The sequence below is a fragment of the Amphiura filiformis genome, chromosome 1 (genome assembly GCF_039555335.1).
Source record: "Amphiura filiformis chromosome 1, Afil_fr2py, whole genome shotgun sequence".
NCBI lineage: Eukaryota > Metazoa > Echinodermata > Ophiuroidea > Amphilepidida > Amphiuridae > Amphiura > Amphiura filiformis.
Window position 1 is genome coordinate 88,148,497 of NC_092628.1, and position 22,542 is coordinate 88,171,038.

A 22,542-nucleotide genomic window follows, 5' to 3' on the forward strand; every position below is an offset into this window, starting at 1 on the left:
GCGATTCGACCTTTGTGGCATTAAACCCAGTTAACAGGAAATTAATCCAGTAAATCGATTCAGTAAAGCAAATAAGCTCATGCATTCGATCACTAACGGCAACCAGCTTCGGTCGATTACCCCAGCTGCAGCGTGTGTAAACTCTAATTTGCATAGAGGCTGTACGTGAAATTATTGATTGGCTCCAAACAAAGGATTTGAACCGGTGCACGTAATCATGGCGCAGTGCAGTCCATTCAATCAAATGTTGTCTTCAACCTATTTGATCGCAGTGCATTGTTATGTGTGTGAGACGAACTGTCGCGGTTGATTGCAATCAAACAAACGATGTCTTATGTATTACTTTGTTCCGTGATGAAAATCGTGATGTTTTATTTAATCACTCTCGAAAAATGTATTTCTTTTGTAGGCCTATTACTTTGTTTTGTGATGAAAATCGTGATGTTTTATTTCATCACGCTTTAAAACAAACGATTTCTCATGTATTACATTGTTTCGTGATGACAATTTTGATGTTTTATTTCATCACTCACGAAAAATTGATTTCTTATGTATTACTTTGTTTCGGTATGAAAATCGTGATGTTTTATTTCATCATCACGCTCTAAAACAAACGATTTCTTATGCATTATATTTGTTTTGTGATGAAAATCGTGATGTTTTATTTCATCACGCTCTAAACAATAATTATAGTTACATGCATTTCAAGAAAAAAATCTTATTAAAACGGTAGGCCCTATGTTGTTTAGAAAAAATGTAGAAAGTGATTATGATGATGATGATGTCGATGATGATGATGATGATGATGATGATGATGATGATGATGATGATGATGATGATGATGATGATGATGATGGTGATGTCTCCAAAAGTGTCCCGGTTTGTTTTTCTTGCCCTAAATCGTGCGTATCTATTAATAAGGCACTTCAATAATCAATAATCAGTCCCGTGACGGCCTCCACTAACTAGCTACTAACTTGGGTTTATGGGCGCTGATATTTCATGTTCACTGTCACTTATTTATCAGAAAAGTGCGACCCTTTGTCAATCACCTACAGTACCCAATTTCGGCATACTATATAAGAAACTCATCATGAAGGTTTGCCAGAGAATAATTAAAATGTAGCTTTTACCGTTTTTTTGTGGCATCCTTCAGAAGTGAGCGGTCCGATACCAATATTTTCGGTCAAATCTCCATTCAATTAACACGGGGAGTTGGCTAGCTATGCCTTGCCCTCACTCATATTTTACAAAAGTGCGACCATTTCTGAACATCTAACCTAGCTGTAATTTTAGGTCATGTTAGAGAAATATATTTGCTAGAAGTTTTGGAGAATAAATTAAATATTGGCTGGTTATTTTTCACACAGTGATGTTAACTAGTCAAGTGCCCATTCTTCCAACATACATCATTTGTAGGGGTCACGCGTCAATGGTGAGAGCACTGTGTATTTGTATAGGAAAACGGACAGTAACTGCAGTATGTTGCATTTTTAGCCCAAATTGAAGCTGAATTTTGCGATATATACTAGGCCAGTGCGGGCGAAGCGCGCAAAAATTTTGCATTATATTTTGTTTGTACCCTATTTTGGCCCAAAACATGGTGTTTTTCGGCTAAAATGGAAGATGCGCACTGCACATGGCAATTTTGGGGGCCTGGGCCCATCTGGCCCTATGGTAAATCCGGCCCTGGCCTGTGAATGAGGCTAGCAAACTGTCCCTAAATGAACATTTATCGATTAATCAATACAAAGGAACAAAATATCAATATATATTATTATTAAATGTATTCATCATTCCTTTCTTTTTCCTTCTCTGTACTTATTCTTTCCTAGGCCTACAATTTATCACTCCCTCGCTCTCCTTGTCCCCTCACCCTCCCTCTCTCATTCCCATCATTTTCCTTATATTGCTATTTATCTACTTGTCTTAATTATATCTCTTCATTTCTTCCTCTTTCTCCCTTCCTCCAGCCCTCTCTCATTCTCCATATCCACTCCTCCCCTCTTCCCCCCTCCTCCCCTCCCAAGCCTTCTCACAGGGGTGAATCTGCACCTCCCCAATCCTCCTCCTCTCGTTGGGTACGCCACTATTTCTATAACAATCTCCTTCTTAAAATAAGATTAAATGGAAATTTGTTAAATACAACATTTATAGGCCTATACTTATACTTACATTTATGCATATGGTCAATTCCAGCCAAAGCGGGCCAAAATTCTCTCTGGGGGCCATTTTGAAAATGTTTTCCTTTTCAATTCTAGACTTGTCAAATGAGACGATCATGTCTAGTGAATCATCAGGTGGAAGTGCCATCGGATTGAAAAATAACTTTTCTTGCTAGACCAAATAAAGTGTTAAATGCGCATATGCATGTTACCCACGAATTCAAGCATTTTTCACCTGTTGTACGCCATAAAATTTCACTTTCTTTAATATCTTTTAATATTTTATGTGTGACTCATATACACTAGAAATCGGTGAAGACTTTGAACGTAAAATAGAATTTTATTACATATATCTACAAAGAAATATTTTGGTTATTACAAATTTTAAGAAAGAACCAGGTGTACAGTTAAGATTGTGTCAATTCTTCGAACTCTTTCCAAAGTGGCTGTCATTTAACATTACTGTATTATTTCGAAAGATTAGAATAAATGCTTCATATAAATATAAAGTTAGATTTTGTATCTCGTCGCAGGATGAGGATCTCGGATGGATTCGTGGGTAACAGCGTCTGGAATATAGCAATTCCTATTAATTTGTTTTAATAAAAATAAAAAATACTTTTCCGTATGTCAATAATTCAGGCTGCAATGGCACTAAAATGAATTTTAATCAAAATACAGACTACATGGAATATTTAGAATGGATCATTATGGCATTTTGGGTATAAAAATTTTGAGAATAATGAAGTTGCCAAATTCAAATAGACAGAGCAAACAGTTTTATATTATTATTTTAGTAAAATCATTCCATATTTTCATGCAGCAATATTCTATTAACTCGTGTTTGACAGTTCCTATGAACTAAAACACTATCAATACATTGTTAACTATAATTTAAGTAGGGATTCGTGGGTAACCAAAATGTTCGTGGGTAACACATATTTGAAGGTATGTATTGGTAAGCGGCAAAATAGAAAATATTACAGAAGGTTGGAAACCACCATGCGGTTATTCCTCCATTGTGTTTCAATGATTCCCGTTTCTCTAACCAATTGCATTTACCCAAAAATGGTAATTTAGGATAATCAATCAAAACTTCATGATGCAGCTTCAGTATACCTTCAAGAGGACGCTATTAAACAGGACTGTTTTGGAACCTATTTCGCATGTTTTCAAAATGTTAAGATGCATAAGAAACATATAATTTCGAGTAAATCCTTGGATTCGTGGGTAACGCCGAATTCGTGGGTAAAGCTATAAGTACTATAGTACCGTTTGGGGTTTGCGTTTCTTAGGTGTATAAACTGTAAGTACTGTCAAAATTATAGCATACCCATGGCTTGAATATGTGCTGATTTAAACTTAAAATAAACAATCTCCTTATTTTTCAAGGTTAGCATCTATTCGGGATTCGTGGGTAACAAAAGTTTAAACCGTCGTAGATTCTTTTTAAAGCGGTGAACGTATTTTTACGATTTACAATTTTAAGCGCTTGTCAAACTAAATTCAGTGTCCAAAGTCATTAAATGTTAATTTAAGTTATGGCAATTATATTTGCTGGACTCGTGGGTAACAGTTGATACGTGGGTAACGTCAAATTTGATTTTATGGAATTTTATGGGTAAAACGTATTTGCATAAAATAATCACTTGGACCTCAGAATTATAGAACGAAACTTCGTTTCATGATATAGTCATTTATGGCATATTCACTTAACATTTTCAGAACGATCATTTTATTTTTGATACGCGGGTAACAAAATTATTAGCCAAATTGACTTAATGGCCTCTAGAGTCCACAAACTTTGGTGGAATTCAATCGTTTTACATATGATGAGAGATCATGCAAACGTCTTTCTAACGGTAATAATTTCATTTTGATTGAAGGACATTCAATGACATATATGGTGCTTTATCTTTGAATTCGTGGGTAACGCCAATTTATTTAAGCTATCATAACTTGTCCCCTGGAATGACTTGCTAGTAAATGCCTATATGCACAAAGAGAGCACATTGGACGTGACATGATATGCTCCATCATTAACGTTATTTCCTTTATTAATGACATTTTAAAGTGGAAAGTTAACATAGAGAGAATTTTGTCCCGCTTTCGCTGGAATTGACCATATAGCGATTACCATTATAGAGTAATATAGATATGGTGGATACATTCTGAAGTGTAATCGATCAGCAAGAGCATTCAATTTATTTAAATGAAGCGCCTAAAGTCAGGTGGGTGGTAAAGATGATTGCATCGACAGCTAAAAGTCGTGTTCACACAGTCGGACTTGAATCACTCATTACCGGTCTTAAATTACGTCGGTAATAGTATCGGATATAAGTGGCAGTGTGAATGAGCGTCGGATATTAAAAAAATTACTATATCCGACGTAATGTGCTTTAAATCCGAAAATTTAAGGCTGAAGATCACCAGGGTTAAGAGCAGTTAAGACCGATCGAAACGTTACGTCCGGTAATAGTAATTACGTGTGGACATGCAGCACTATTGGGCTGTCGGATATAACTGTGAGTATATCACTCGCGCAGAGGCATAGGCGTAGAGTCCCGGGGGATCATGGGGGGATAACCCCCCCCCAATATTTTGCCAGGGGATGGTCCATACAATGACCCCCCCATGCCTGATAATGGGTTTCTGACCAAATTAACCTCATATTTGCCCATTTTTTGGCCCAAAGTGCAAATTTTCGCGCGCATTTATTCTACTTTTACACCATTATTTCATCAGTTTAGCTTCAAAATAGCAAAATTTTTCGCGCGCTTCGCGCACAATTGAACCAAAAACTTATTCAGTCACCAAAAGGTGCTGGATTGACTATACTTGAATTTTTTTCAACTCCACCCCCACCCCCAATGTCAAAAAGAAATCTACGCCACAGAGCAGAGGAATTTACTGCGTGATGTCATCATGGCTGCAGCTGTAAATATAAATAAACGCAATAGAGGGGTCAATTGAAATGACAAGGGAACATTGGCTATCCTCAAAATTTGGAGAGACACGGAAAGTATTTCTGGGATAAAAAAAAAGCTTTGGGAGGAGATAGCCACGCTATTACATGACAAGGGGGATTCCCCATACGGTCGTGGGAGCAGATACATGCTAAGATAAAGGCACTGAAAACTCTCCATCGCACCCTCCATGATCGGGTAAAAAGTTCAGGCGCAGGAGCAATTGACCATCCTTATTGGGATGACCTACACGAGTTTCGGGGGGGTAGCAAATGTAAACCCTCTACAGGGCTCAGTGGGGGGGGGCAGTATGGCACTGGAAGTAGATGGAGATGACATTTATTAAGCCATAAGCATGATAACAGAAAGGCATGTAATTGGATTTTATAAGATGATTAGGGGGTCCCAAATATACGGAAAGAAAAATAGGGGGTGTCATAAAATATTTTTGATGACCAAATGTAGGGAGTCACAACACAACATGACTACAGATAGTGTGTTTATTTTATTTTATTTTATTTTATTTTATTTTATTTTTATTTTATGCCTGTTGGGGTGCAAACGGTGGGGGGGTCATAAAATCTTTGCTGACGAAATAGGGGAGGTCGCAATTTTATTGAAGCCGACTTTTTGTAAATTTGGGACCCCCAAGAAAAAAAATAGCATGATGATAGGAGTCATTGTTATTTTTTTTTTTTTTTATTTTTTCAAAGATGTCCACCATGTAGGGCCTACATGTATAAAATGCGATATAGAGCTAAGTCTACTGTAAAATGGGACTACTTTGTCAAACTAAAATAATAATAATAATAATAATAATAATAATAACAATAACAACAACAATAATAATAATAATAATAATAATAATAATAATAATAATAATAATAATAATAATAATATAATAATAATAATAGAACCTACATAAATACCAAATTGGTCTGAATTTTGGTACTTTTGAATCTGCCTTTTTCTTACATGACATACCTACCGCATTGTCTCTAATTTTTTCTAAAGAGGGGCGTTTGTTGAAAGTGAATTTTCAGTGAAAAAATTTAAAATCGGGTTAAATTTTCTGAAGATGCTCATGTAGAAAGGAGAGATTTATGACCGGTAATAGGCTCATCGGACATAACACGTCGGACATACGCTGGCGAAGTTACGCAATTTATCGCATTAATTACCATAGCAATAGGTGAAAACAATTTTGAACATATAGATTGAATACAATACTGGTCTTTTCAAAGATACTAATCTTACAGGTGCAAGTAATCACCACGATTCACCTATTGCTATGGTAGTTAATCCGATTATTACGTAACTTCGACAGCGTATAGCGCTATTGCCGACAAATGTGGACGCGCTAAGGGATTAGCGGAAATATTTAATTCGATCGGACATAAGCCTACCGTCGTTTTATCTTTTCAGTTTCTGTTTCCGTAACCGTAATAGTTTTTGTAAGTCATTGTTATTCTGAAGTGGTAGTCTCCCAGGTATGACCAATCTTTTATTCTAGCCTTTTGCTAGTTACTGAAAATTTGAAGCTCGTGAATTTCAGTTTTCGTTTTGGTAAGTTATATTGATTTTTTACATAAAACCTCGAGATGTGCGGTTGGGTGCTAATCTAGACAAAAGAAGAGTCTAAATTTTACGGTCCTAAATTCGCGGGAAATTGTACGGCTTCAATTGACTTGTGTTTGGTGTATATGCACTTACGCCTAGACGTAAGTGCCTCGTAAAAATTGTCTTGCATTGAAAAATATACTAACCATATTGCCAAGTTATAAGCAAAAGTTTTTCATATTGGCGATGAAACGAGCGTCTAAAATAGTCAAATATCTCCCTATGAGGCGCGTACAAGTGGTGAGTTGGTAATTATGTTTTATATTGAAATGCAATACAAAGGAATTGCATTGGAGCAAAGATAATGTATTCTATATATTCGTACCAATGGTAAGCTAATCTGATAATTGGTTGGGTCTATATGCAAGGCTCGGATTTATTTTAAATGTTTATATTTTTGCAGAGCTTATTTTCAGTCATGGATCATACTGATAAATTTCGGGGATGGGATGGAGAGGGAGAGAGGGAGGGAGGGAAATACTTGAGACTGAACAAGTGACTTGCGGAGACTGAAATACTAGAAAGAGAAGAACTCGAGAGGAGTGAGTAGGGACTGGGGAGGGAGTGGGGAGACTAATCATGGGGGGGGGAAGGAGGAACAAAATAGGAGATAGACATTGATGGAAGGGCGATACTGTGGCCATGCACAAGTGCTTTGGGGTTCGACAGGCTCATAAGCGGACCTTTTGTGATTTTAGGGCTTATTTGCAACGTTTTTACAGAAAAAAGTGGATTTTGTTATTCGGATTGGCATGCATTTTGTGAAATTAATGTAGATCAATTTACCAATGTTAAAGAGAGAGGGCGCTAGGCCATTAAAAACACTGGTGTTAACATAATCTTTTCTCGCGGTTTTATTGACATAAGCAATCACCTGTATTGAAATAAGCTGATTGGTACTACATCTTCTCTATTCAGAGTTAACAATGAAGTCAGATTACAGAAACTCACTGAATCCCTTGCGTTTTCGTATCTGAACAAAAGACTTACGGAAACTGAAAAGATAAAAAGACCCCTAGATAAAATATTACCGGTAATAAGTGCATGTGTGAACACAGCTAAAGCCTCCTTTAAAGACTTCAGCCCAACAAAAGCACACATTTTGAGAACAATGGTACCACTTTACACTTGATTGCCCTTACACATGACTGTATTGTGGTCACTTATTGATACTCGCCTGTTGTGTAGAGGGTTAATATGATGCCAGATCAGTGACCAATTTAATGGCGGAACCCCGTTGTTCGCAAACTCTAATCGGCATCAAACGAACAAAGCATTACATAATCTATTGCTACTCTATTCTATTGAAAGCTCTTTGTGTTCGACCGTCATTACAAAAGTTTATTACTATTGGCTAGTCTCCTTCACAGCATATTTCTGTCAGTCCTAACATTCGTCGTTCGTAACATACCATGCGGTCTGGGAGCTATCAATTAGAGAAATTGGAGAATTTAGAGCTATCTTGGTTGCGTTTACAAAGTAATGGGATGAAGATTCGTTGTTTTAATTTTGATGACGAGCGCACCCAAACAAGTGTAATATGCAATTATAATAATTAAAATGATTTATAGATATGGTTTCAGACCTCGCTGACCATGAGCACTGATAGTGGAACGATTACAATGGGAGCAGGTGCCATACCATATATGGGAGTGTTGCGTTTTAGACCCGATAGAGCTGCCCGGGATGACCCTGGACGAAAAAAGCTAAGCTACCCGATGAAATTCAAAGACCTGGACCACTTCCCCCTACGTAATACATACATTCGCCTAGCCCCATTTCCTAAAATAAAATTGTCAAAAATCACACTTTGCAAAGGTGAGCCTCAAACCCGTGTCGCCTGCTACTTGCACGGCTATTGAACTAAACGTAACTGTATGGTTCCGATACGCTAGACCGCTTAGACTGTGCCATAGTCGATTTTTGATAAAAATATGTTATTAATCATGTTGAACACATTCAGTTGAACTCGAAATTATACTGATATTGTTGAAAATGCTAGTAAATGGTTTAATATGAAACAGTTTATATACAATTATGTTAGTGACAGTAACAGTAAAGGCTTATTAATAGGCATGTCCACTAAAAATTGAAGTACTTTTAAATTGATTCAGACCTAACTTATTGGCTGGGAATTGATGAAAGAAACATTTTGGCGTTTAAATAATCTTAATCGGACGTTTCATTCCAGAGATATGGCCTTTTGAGTGATACGGTTTTATATAGGGCTGCTAGGACATGTTAAAAAGTTAAAGTCCAAAAAGGATTACTAACAGAAAGTGCAATTTTAAGGTACTCTTTCTTAATGTATTTATTAACTAGCGTTATCTGGAACATTATATTTGCTTATAACAACATGAAAATAAGATCATCCTGAAAATTTAATCGATTTTGTTGACATACAACAAAAAATATAAGACTTCAAAACCCTTGGTTTGTTTGGTGAAACCGCAAGCATGATCATAGATGGCCGCCATGGAAAATATCTCCATAGAGGAGATGAACAATAAGTGCATTATTTCAAATGAATGGCGGTAGTCTTAAACATTGTTCAATCTGTTACGGTCAGCACATTTTATCTTCAAAAATTATTATATTTCATCATGGCATAAGTTTGGTAATATTAATCACTACCAATTTTGAGAAATTTGCTCCAACTCAAAGGTTATCTTTAATATATTGAGCAATACACTGTGTGTGCATGGAAGCCATGATGGATAGCTTATGAAATGGACATGGTAGTGAGAAGTGCATGATTTGAGATGGGCCGCGGTTGGCTTAAACATTCTTAAATTTCTGAACATCCTGTACATTTTGTCTTCAAAAATAGTTACATTTTATGACTTTGTAAGTTTGCTTGTCTGATTCACTCCAAATTCGGAAATAATTGCGTTTGAACACCTGATGCACGGAATGGTGTCACTTCAACCTGTTGTAGTTCTCATCTCTAGAAATTTTTCATTAAAAAAAGTTGATCTCTGCATGGAGGAAGGTCCTCTCTATTTACTGACCAATCAGGAAAAAGTTTGGTTAATGTTTTCCGGTGGAATCAGGAATTTCTTGAAACACCCTGATATAGGCCTACATTTTGGATCAAAAACAAGTATGTACGCCATTTAACAGGCCTGGGATTTCTTGTATCGATCAGTTTCTCCATAGACAATACGTGTGTGAGTGCACGCACACAGTAAGGTGCGCTTCAGACTCCATATTGTACGTACAATATTGTATGTACAATATTTTTCGTGACGTCAAAAAGTATTGCACGTCCAATAAATATACGTGCCACGACGAGTTGAATCAGATTAAATAACGCGCTATATAATATAAAACCCTGACGGTTCATTGTTTGCTAAATCCAAGCGAGGTCACCCGAAAATCTATGCAAGAGAAATTTCTACTGCTGCTGATGAAAAATCCTAGAGTGCGTTTTGAGGTTTTTCTGCACTTTACCAGTAGGCCTAATAAATTCATTAAAAAATAAAAATAAAATAAACATTTAGAGGGAATGTTTTTACTCACTGCTCATCTGATCCACTTTCCCAGGAAACTAAATACCGATACTCCTTAGTTTTATCCCTGACTTTCCAGACATAATTATGAGTAAACATCAAATTTAATGTTTACAAAACAATCAAATATATACACATTCGTTTGCATTTTGTACATTAATATTAATATTAATATAAAAAAAATATTATTAATATTAATAATATTAAAATATTATTAATATTAATAATGTACAAACATTAAAAAAGGGGGCCTAAGAGTATGTCTATTTTTAATCATATACTAATTCCGCCATGCCCAAACATATTTTATATATGAAATCGTGTAAAAACAGACTACTTGTAAATTGGAACCCCAAATTCCAATCAAAAATAAAAACAACTTTGTTGTCAAATACACTAGGCCTATACATTGTATTACAGGAATTTAATAGATGGTGCATTTTAATAAATAAATAGATTAACACGGATAACGGACGAGAAATATTTGGCAATACCGGATTTACCACAGAGCCAGTGGATAAAGAAATTAATTAAAATTAAAACAAATTAAATGAGAAAATGAAAGCAAGGACATTTGGTGAAGTATTGTTTTAGAATGCGAAGGAGTCCTAAATGTTACCCAGGCCCAGGACACTGATTAATGTAAATTCGACCCATAGTTATTTTGTCTACTTTTGCCAGCATTCAACCTGTTCAATGTAATTTATGCCTATTTTCAATAAAATTCCGAAATCTGACGTACGGTAGGCCTATCAACGTTGTATCGTGCACAAATTATGATTCGAGACTATTTCATTTGACACGGTTGTATGGATTTCAAAAGATCGGTCCTATAATAGATATCGAATAGAGAATTACAGCAGGAGGCTTTGAGGATGCCGTAATCCTCTTGATAATCAACCAATCAGAGAGACATATTTCAGAAATATGTTCGTATAGTTGAAACTCTTTCAATATTTTAAGTAATCGCGTTTCACATTTAGCAGCACTTTGGCTTGCAATAAAGCCACGAAGGGACGGTAATGCTAATATACGATTTCAGTCAAATATTGATGCAAATATACGATTTCGGTCAACTATTTGGCTATTCTTTGCCCAAAATTATGAAATGTTTATTAGTAACAACTCTTAGGAGGGTTTTCGAGTAATTTTAACGAAATAATGAGGTAAAATAAAAGAAAGCCCACTTACAATTTGGACGCTTAACTGTGGTGTTTTGGACGCTAAACTGATTAGACCAAATATCTGCCTCTGACGAAAAAAAAATGTTTTCCATGCTGATTTGTTTTTGTAACGAGTATATCATTTCAAAAAGAAAGAAATAAAGGCGGATATTACTTTTTAAAATCTCAACGCATTACTATTAATAGGTCTATAATTAATGAAAAAGTATAGAAGGCGTTGCATCCGGGTCTACAGGCCTATAAATAATACTTAAGAAACTGACTAAATCAATATATGACTAAATATAAATTAATCTCTAAATCAATTAATCAATCAGTAATCAATCAATCAATAAATAAATAAATAAACAAATAGGCCTAAATAAATGAACCTATAAATAAATAAATAAGAACTGAATGTGCCATTTATATTATTATTACAATTTTAATATTTTTTTATATTAATATCAGTATTAATATTATTAACTTTAAAGGTGCCCATTGATTATATAATAATTCAAGTACAGTTGAATACAAGAAGACATAAAAAGATGTTCATCATTCCGTGCACGAACACTGCACTAAATTTACCACTCTTAGAAATTTGGCAACTCCGTATCAATTAAGCAACCAATGATTGTGGCAAAATATATATTTTCCCGGTACATACTTTTTATTGTACGTGCAATACTTTCTGACGTCACGAAAAATATTGTACATACAATATTGTACGTACAATACGGAGTCTGAAGCGCACTTAAATGAAAAATCGTTCTAGTGGAAACTGTATGGACAGTGCAGTTAGCAGCCTGGACAACCGATTCTTTAGAAATGCTTAGTCGCGCTGAAAGTCGATCGATACATGTTAAAATCAGCACAATTCAGAGATACACCTTTTTGCTATGAAATTAATTTTCTCGGTCAAATATAAAGCAATATTTTTTTTTCTTCAGTAATGTCAGTTAAAAACTTGGTGCTTGGATATACATTTTTTTTCCATATCCTGGTGTTAAAATTAAGCATCAAATTGTGTCTTTTAGTGTGATATTTTGATTTTTATAGGCCTTCAGTTCGCACGCGAGCTTTTTACGGAATTCATTTTTAGCGTCTCAAACTAATATAGTTTGCTAAAGAAAGATATTTCCCACCTCTGTAAAGCACATCGTGTGGGTCTATATATTATAGTTTTGTTAGAATTTCCGTTTTATTTTACCCTTTTTCCTTCATACTCCGAAAATGTCTAACTCAGTACTTTTATCTCGAGAGCAACCAACAGAAATAGTCGATATTTCCTTTGTTGTTTATCCAGGTCAATTTTCCATTGAAAGCAAATTGCCCGACCAGCGATTTGGTAGCCCAAATCCCCAATTGAGTGTTCTGGTTAAACATGATCAGTAGGAGAGATATAGGCCTTGGAATTTCTTTGCTATATTGAAGTTCTATCAACACTGTAGCCATGCCGGTATTCCTATTAAACCCAGGGATATCGATCCACAATGCCTTAGATTTCACTCGTTGATTTTGAAAAACGGTCAGCCGGCAGTTAAAATAGTGAAATGAAAACGCAAATTCTGACAAAACTATGATATATCGCTCACGGTGATGTGCGTTAGAAAGTTGGGAAAAATCCTTCATTAGCGAACTATCTTACTTTGAAAAGCTAAAAGGTTGATCAAAAAAAGGCTCGCGGACAGAGTTTAAGCCTATCAAAATCGAAAATCTTACACTAAATGACTAAATTTCATGCCTAAGTTTAACACTAGAATTTGAAAAAAAAATACAGTATCAATCAAGCACTACAATTTTTCCTGACATTTACTGAAAAAATGAAAATGATTGCTTTTCATTTGGCCGAGAAAATTAATTTTACATCGAAAAGGTGTAACTAAAAATTTAGCTCATTTCAACACCAAATTCGATCGTTTGTATTGCCTCATTAAATGACTGAGTGAGCCTTGCCAAACAAAAGAATCGGTTGTGCAGGCTGCTAACTGAGTGGGCATCCCTATTATTAAATGCAATTATTAATTTATTATAATGACACTTCAATACTGAACAATTCTGATTTTAGAATCAACAAGTTTAATAATGGAAGTTTATAGTTATAAATGGTAATGGCTCGTACCCGGAGTATTTAAACCATAACGAGATCTGGGCGACCAGTCACAAGTCAGGTCCATTTAAAGATGCATTACATCATGGCCAATTTCAGTAGGCCAGAAATCACATCCATAGACAACCGTGTTAAACATGTTAACCGCAATGAAAAGAACGTAGTCCACTTGGGAAGCCAAAAAACAGGTAGTACGGTGACTAAAAAGATCGGATCAGACGTGAAAATCTATCAATTGTGCACACATTAATTAAATCACAGTTTTAAGAGTATGCACAATGGGCAAGTGGACTACCGAGTAGTCTATAGACCGCCCGGCCACCGATTGCTAGGTAGCAATTTTGAAACATGAAGCTATGTACATAACTTCAACATATCGGTATAAATTTACAATATAAAGACAGAAAACATACCATACAAAACTTTTGTTACCAGTGTGTAGTTATTTTTTTGAGAAAAATGCAAAATAGTCACAAATTTATCAACGGGTGCAGTTGATAAGGACATTTCTTTCGTATATGGATGGTAATGGATGAAGCGTGACTCCGTTATTTAACGTGGGATGAATTATAGAAAAGACAGATTGTGATCACGATAAATTAAATTTCAAGTTAAGATTTTTTCTCATACCGTCTCCTCTGCAAAAACCGCAACTCCTTTGACAGGAGGACAACATCCAAAGAGGATTTGCATCACATTCTCCAGTTTCAGCCACGTTGACGCAGTCATCTGGATTTCTATCAATACATTCTGTAAAAAAATATATATAGATTCTCGAGTTTAGTTTTTGCTTGTAGAAACTATTTTAAGTGGAAAAAACTGATGTAACCGCACACAGATTCAATTTAGGAGCACACGGCATTGCCACAGTGTCAGAGGGAAGCATGACATATCCACTCTAATCATGCTACGACAAATGAAATATACACACAAGAGGAATGGTATGGGTTTATATAAGGCTTGATTTAATATGCATAACCGGGATGTATAAGGAGGGGAAACGCCCAAAACCTTCGTTTTGATATATTGCTGGCCTAAACTCAAGAACCACAAGACATATGTATAAATAATGTGATTATTAGTTTCCTTGACTTAATTCCTTTAACATGTATAAAATAGCTTAAAATTAATGTATTGATATTAAAAAATAGCACGGCGGGTTTTTACTTTTTAACTTAAAACTGGAAAATTGTGACTCCTGCTATCCCACTCGCCTTAAAAAGATCACACTTCTACTTGTGAGGGACTTGGAAGTTTTTCCTGTTTTTATCGTGACATGAATGATAATCGCATGGTTTTTAAACAGGTATTGAAATGGCTGATATAGTTTCACAAAATTTTATATCGATGTCGTAACCGATCTTATACCTTTAGCAAAAACTCACCTGTTGCGGCCGTGAAGATGGGACCAAAGTATGACGCCTGTTGGAAAAAAACAAGTAAAAAAATGTTTCTAGACATTATACACAATTAGCTGGAATGTGCGTTTCAGGAAATAAACCCTAATAAAAAATAGACGGATCCAATTTCGCGCATTCCTACACCTCAATGGCAGCCATAGCTGGGTCCCCCTTTAGGTCTATCTCACCTAAAATGTGACATGATGTGGCATTGGCGGGGATATTAAACTGCATTCGATCACCCGTGTTACAACAAAGACAAAAGAATGATGAAAGTTTACAACACAATAAAATTCAATATCGATTTTTAAGCGGATTTAATCCACCCAGTTTGTTGCAGACGGGACTCAGTAATGGCCGACCGAATTCTGACCATCACTTGGCTCGTTGGATTCGTCTATATTCTGTATGTTTGAAGGTCAGGCTTGCAGACTCCGGCAATATTATTGCTTATGAAACCTTGGTATTTCATCGTAAGAATCGCATGGAAGTACGATAAAGCATTACATAATATTCATTTTAAAAAGTCTACAAATCAACTTACACAAAGAACGAAACCCAAGCCAAATCGCGTACTCAACGCGAGAAGGAGCATTTTGCTTATATTTCCAATGCTCAGCCGGAATTGTTAAAGAGAACCATGTTAACAGTTGAATCTAACATTCCAAATGAATTTTTTCAAAGAGCATAGCTTATTATTGTGAAAAGGCGCTATCGTAGCTAGGAATGACAACTTGAATTTCACGATCAATTTTTGTTTCAAAGCAATCAGCATTTGGAGCAAAAAATGTTGTTCCGTTGTCATGGTAAGTTATATTAAATTGATACACAGTTTACGCTTGTTTTTGTTTCGTGTGGAGTAAAATTGATCAGACGTACAATCTTTTGTTTGGCCATCATACAACACCAAGTTCTCATACACCTCATATCGACAAAATTATCAATCCATTGTGTTTCTATAAAGCCGATAGACGTCAGCATGATTAATAATGCAAATCTGTGTGAATCTAACATGTTGTAATTTTCAAAAGAATTACTGTGAATGTTATACAGACTGTATAAGAAAAAATGGTATTCATCATTTTTGATATTTATTGAAACGCCTGCCTCTTCCAAATGCAACAAATGAATATGTGTGTACTAAATGTCCAAATTTATAACTACCCAACATTAGACATGTACTCTCGAAATGTCCAGAATGTATAGTTTATGACTTGTTATACAATTAATCTACATTATTTGGTTGTTATGTTGAATTTCGATGTGTCAGACTCATCCATCATTATCAATGAAAACTGATGAGTGCCAATCATTTTGATACAGCTTGTTTTGTGGTGATGATGATGATGATAGCAGTGGTCATTTTTTGATGATCATTGTCATCATAATAATGATAATGCGTGACCATGATGATTATTATGATCTTCATGTTGATCATCGTCATCATGATCATGGGCATGCGCATGATCTTGATAAAAACCATTATAATCAAGATGGAAACAGCGGTGATGGCGATGTCGTTGGCGCTGGGCAGTGTCCATTATATGGTATATTACAAGGTGTGAAAAGAGTGGCAACCTTTGTATCGATCAAACGTTTCACAAATTTTTAAAGTGACGATAATTGATGTCCATAAATAAAATAAATAAATAAATAAATAAATAAATAAATAAATAAATAAATAAATAAATAAATAAATAAATAAATAAATAAATAAATAAATAAATAAATAAATAAATAAATAAATAAATAAATAAATAAATTTATTAATAAAAAGGTGCCAATTAGAAAAATTGAAAAAATTAATGACAAGTAAATTTAACAAAAAACCAGTTGTCATTATGAATTGATACATTGGTTTTGGTTGCATTAAGGCGTGGGGTATGGGCGAACTTGAAGTACAGATATCTGGAGAGGGGAAGCAACGAGTTACCCCAAATCACAGCGGCAGGTAGTCACTGGGCCGCCGAGTGCGAATATGTATTTATTTTGGAAGGTTCGTGTTTGTTTTAAATTTTGGGGCGTTTTTCCAAAATTTGATATTTTTGGTGATATTAAAAAAAAAAAAGCGACATGCCAAAGACAACTATTTGACTGAAAAAGTGACTAATTTAACAATATATATGCTTTTCATTGATTCTGGCGGCCATTTTGAAAAAAGCGCCCTCAGCTGTGACCTCCTGTTACCTTCATATTAATAACCTGACTTAGTAGTACATTGTTGCTATCAATAAAAATCTAAAATCTGGTTAAATATGCCCCTAAAGTGACTAATTTAACCATATATATGTTTTTCATTGATTTTGGCGACCATTTTGAAAAAAGCGCCCTCGGCTGTGACCTCCTGTTACCTTCATATTAATAACCTGACTTAGTAGTACATTATTGCTTTCAATAAAAATCCAAAATCTGGTTAAATATGCCCTAAAGTGACTAATTTAACCATATATATTGGATTTTGGTTTGCCATTTTGAAAAAAAGCGCCCTCGCGGAAAATTTCTCAGGTTACGGGCACACACAAAAAAAATGTTAAGCTACATCCTATGCACCAACATTTCACTCGCTGCGATATTTGATTACTGAGAAAACTCTGTTTTAGAGAACAACTTTATACGTCTTTTATACGTTTTTTATACGTTTCTTTGTGTAACCTTAATAATAGATTAAGAGTGCCCAATCAAGTCTATAACAAGGTCAGAAATTGGCCGGCTTGCTGATAGATACAAAGATACAGGGTGTCTCAGAAAAAAAATACCGGGCGAATGAACTTGGACGTAAGTCGAGAAATAGACATCAGAATCCAAAAATCTAAAAATCAGCGTGTGGCCCATCTTATTCTGTATCTTATACGCTAATTTTACTGGAATCGTTTGACTGATTGCGAAGAACTGAGCGATTACATAACGCATGCGTCAATTCACTTCATTCCCAGTTTGAAAGAACGATCAATCAACACAATGCGCACTAGTGGTTAACGGTCAATGGGCTGCTTATTTTGTTCAGTGAAATCCTTTTCGTTCTTTTTAAACAATCTGGTTGTTGCAAAACATTTAATTAGGTTTTGTTCAAATTTGAAAATCTACACGATATTGAAAATGAAAGCTTGTATGTAAGATGATGCTCGGTACTTCTAAATATCTTTTTCGTTAATGTTGATATAAATGTTGCATAAAGAATTATTGCATAAAGAATTCCAGCTGGCTTTAAAAAAATTCTCACACACATTAATGTTCTTTGAATATTTCCAAGAAATTGTAATGCAAAGTTTAAATCTTTTAAAACTTCAAGCTGTAAGCACTTAATCATTGTCATTCTTGGCTCAAATGTTCTTTAGAAAGTTAAAATATAACATACTTGCACAAGCGAAAGTATTAAAGTTGGAAAGCTTCCAATTGCAGAAATCGAAGTTTTCTCGGACAAACTGTTATTCATCTTCAGTGAAAGCATGAATAACATAACATCTTTTGGATTATAAAAAAGATAACTTGGACTAAATTTAATGAAATACACAAACTTCAGGAAGTGGTGAAACCCAAAATATAACTTGTTTAAAACGTTTAAGGGCTGGGGTATGAACGTTTGGACAGTATTTATTTTGGGACATTAGAACACATCAGACATATCGAATTGCATTCTGAATACGAAGAATGTCATTCTGATATCAAATCATTTTGGTTTTTTGAAATTCGCAATTTAATACACATTTTAAGGCAAATCATTAAAAATTGATATTTTTGATATTTAACAGTACTCGCTACATACACTTTAAGAATATATCATTAGATTTATATAATTTACTTCGAGGGCTGTTATATATCAAAAATTTGAAATTTTTATAATTTGTCATAAAATTTGTATTATATTGTGATTTTCAAAAATGAAAATTATTTGATATCAGAAAGACATGCTTCGTATTCAGAATGCAATTCGATAGGTCTGAGGTGCTCTCATGTCCCACAAAAAATACTGTCGAAACGCAATAAACGCTCATTTTAGATCCCTTAAGGACAAACAAAATATATAAGCCTATAACATTTCTTCACTTTTTGGAATAATTTCTTTTGGTATTTATGTGTTCAAAGGGGATGGGTATATTAGATAAATAGTTCAACACCAAATAAGGGGTTATATTAACTCTGAACTCTCGTCACTGACATTAAATGCAGAAATCCAAAACAAAACTTTCGGGTAAAAAGCGATAAAATACAGCACTCAGCGGCATAAAGGAGTGTGGAGAGTATACAAGCATTGTAAAACTTTAGCTTGGTCCCCAGGTTGATGTTACGATCCTTCCACACTTTGTTAGGCTCTCTAAAGGCTCCTGTGGCTCTACCAATTCTGTTGTTCAGTTCTTTGACATTGGACCCATCAGCACTGCAGCAGGCACCAAGGTACTTGAAATGGTCGACTACTTTGATGTGAAGAGACCTTCATTGCCTAGGGGGACAGGTGGTTTTGTAACATTGGCTCGGCTGATGGACATGATCTTTGTCTTCTTATAGCTCATCTGGAGTCCTAGTTTATACCGGCAGTTTAACACGGATAGCTTCGGTTGTCTCTGCCATCTTGACATCAGTCTCTTCAAAGAGAGCTATATCATCAGCGTAATCCAGATCAGCTAACTTTCTTTCTGGATACCTTGAACTCCTCCTTGGCAGTAGGGTTAATCCTCTGCTGTTTTCATCAACAGCCCTCTTCAAGATGAAGTCAATGGCTAAGCCAAAGAGTAATGGAGACCAGATATCACCCTGTCTGACTCCAGTGATGATCTTGAACCGGCTAGAAAGATTCCCTTCTGCTTTCACTGCACAGGTTTTTTCCCGATATGAACTCATTATGATGTTGATTATCTTGTGAGGGAATCCGTAGATGCGGAGAATTTCCCAAAGGGAGGGCCTGTGCACTGAATCAAAAGCAGCCTTGAAGTCAATGAAATTAATGAGGCAGTGTAGCTGTTGGTCCAAGCACTTCTCAATGATCTGATTTAGGCTGAATATTTGGTATTGACAGGAACGACCCTTTCTGAAGCATGCCTTGTAATAATACAAAGAGATAAACATCGATTTGATGAGGAAAATATTAAATTTTACGCAAGTATGTGCTGAATAATGAGGATTTTAAAAGTTGGATTTGAAAGATAGGTTGGGGAAGTGATTTCCCATAAAGGGCTCCTTGAAAGCTAGCTAATTTGGTGTTGGACATTTTAACATGAAAAAACAAGGGACAATAATTTTATATTTTATATTTTTTGAGAGCAAATACCCGGTCATGCTCCCCTAGCCCAAGTCTCCTTAACGGTGTTATTATTTGAGTGGTTTACAAAACACGCTGTTTTGGTGCAATGATTTGAAGTAAATGTACGTTGAAATATAAACGCAGAGGTTGAATGGCAAAGGCAAATTTTATTATGTGCTTTTTATCTAGGCTAAGGGGTCACAAATTTGGAGAGGGTCATGTTAAAAGTTATCGACGGGCTTATGACTATACCAATTTGTCATCTAAATATTGTCCAACATTGCAGCTACAATCAGTTTTTATACTTTTTCGGTCAAAAGGGGTATAAATTTGCCCATTGGCGAGCGTAGTGAGCGAGGAAATTAGGTTCTTTATGCTTTCTTGGTCAAAAAAGACCAACATTTGGTAGCCTTGATTCAAGCCGTAGTGCATTTTAGGATTTATCTTCATTTGACTTCTACTATAATACACATGTTTAGAGATATCAAGCAAGTGTCAAATCCTGCTTCTTTCTAGTTTGCACAACAGCAAGAACTCCCTGAAGGCATGTCACTATTAAACAGTCAACAGGGGAGGGAGGACTTTTAAAATATCACACCAATTGGGATTAGATTAATTGGTAAAGATTATTTTTACATACAAGGGACTAGGCTCTAGGGTATTATAGGCCTACAGCATGAGACAGGGAAGTGGTCGAGAGTTCTGTGGTATACCAGTGGCAATAGTACTTTGGTATAGGTCTATATATTAGTATACTAGTTCTTTTAGCATGTTTTAGGGGAGGGAGGACATGTTAGAACCGGGGCTTGATCATAGAGTGACAAGGGCCATAGCTGAAAAAAGAATAAGATATCGTATCACAGAGACATCAGGTCCGAAAGGGCTTGAGCAAGTCTAACATTTGGGGAAAAGGTCTGTATCTGTTCAAAACAAATCTTTCGATCATACACAACACACAATGAACTTTAGTCCCGCGACTAAAATTATGCACACCATTATGATAACACTATTTGCTCTACCGTTGTAACCGTATGTAATTCCAGGCAATCCCGTGACGGTATACTGTAGGTGATATATTGGCATATATTACTAATATTTCTTGACAAATCGTCTTGCATATACTTACATGTAATATCAAGGTAAGATTTACAAGTAATTTACCCCCAAGTACATATAAATATCAATCTAGAGAAGGATAATAATTCATGGTAATAGATAATAACTAGAGCAGTTATACATGTATGGCTCAGGTGGCATGATTATTGGATGGAATATGAGGATTGCTGACGATGTACAAACTTAGATATCGTCAGCCTGCTACGCTAAATGCCTAAGTCATTTTTACATGTTTCTCATTTGCAATTTTGATTTTCTAAGTAATGAACCCATAATTCATCAAATTCCCAGCCGCATTCTTCATTAACTTGTCGAATACATCAAAAGAGGTCTACATCTTAATAAAACAAAAAGTGACGCAGTTTGGATTGGCGCAAGCAAAAGTTTGAAAAAGAAGGTCGGTGACATCAATTGGAAATTCGAACCAAACAACAGTGTCAAATTATTAGGAGTAGTAGTTAACCCGTCAATTAATATTGAAGAGTTGTCTGCAAATTGGGAACCAAAAATGGTCTCAATAGAAAAGTCCATAAGAGCTTGGACAATGAGAAACCTATCAATGGTTGGCAAAATACTCACAGTAAAAAAATTGATGGCATCAAAAGTTTCATATATAGGTTCAATAATAGACTTACCACAATGTTTTGTAAATAAAGTAAATAGTATGTTTTTTAAGTTTGTATGGGGAGGTTCGGAAAAGGTTAAAAGAACAACACTAGTAAACGAGTACGACAACGGTGGCCTAAAGATGTTCAATTTTAAAATATTTCTGGACTCATTGAAGTTGTTATGGATAAAAAAGTTGGCATCGCCAGAAATCAGCACGTGGAAAAATATTCCTTTATATATTATTAATAAAACCCAGCTAGGCGTATATATTTTTAAGTGCAACTGTAATTTTGAAAATATCAATGCAGTGGTAAGATATATAATAAATGAGATGCCCATGTTTTACCGAAATCTAATCAAGGTATACAAAAAGTACTCAAGACAGAAACCAAGTGCAAAACTGGGGAGATGAAGTTATTTGGAACAATATTTGTATAATTAGCAGGGGTTAGACATTTTATTACAAGGAGTGGGCTAAAAGAGGTATAATATGTATTTCAGACTTGTATGATCAAAACGGTGTCTTTCATTCACTAGATGAAATCAAAAGTAGGTTTCCACAGCCAGCCAGTGTTTGTATACAATATTTAGCTCTAAAACAAGCAATTTTAACGACATGCAAAAATAAACATCAGAATGTTA

The 22,542-nt window shown here is 35.3% G+C and overlaps 1 protein-coding gene across 1 annotated transcript in view; it reads right to left on the bottom strand.

Annotated features, from left to right (window-relative positions):
- Positions 1–15,595, bottom strand: part of LOC140164033 (uncharacterized) — a 32,668-nt gene extending 17,073 nt beyond the window's left edge. Inside the window, exons 1-3 of the mRNA XM_072187307.1 lie at positions 15,484–15,595; positions 14,925–14,961; positions 14,170–14,289 (exon numbers count right to left, since the gene is read on the bottom strand). Of these exons, the coding sequence (XP_072043408.1) occupies positions 14,170–14,289; positions 14,925–14,961; positions 15,484–15,534 (208 nt within the window). The 5' untranslated portion in view covers positions 15,535–15,595. The remainder of the gene's footprint in view (positions 1–14,169; positions 14,290–14,924; positions 14,962–15,483) is intronic.
- Between the last annotated feature and the right edge of the window lie 6,947 nt (positions 15,596–22,542).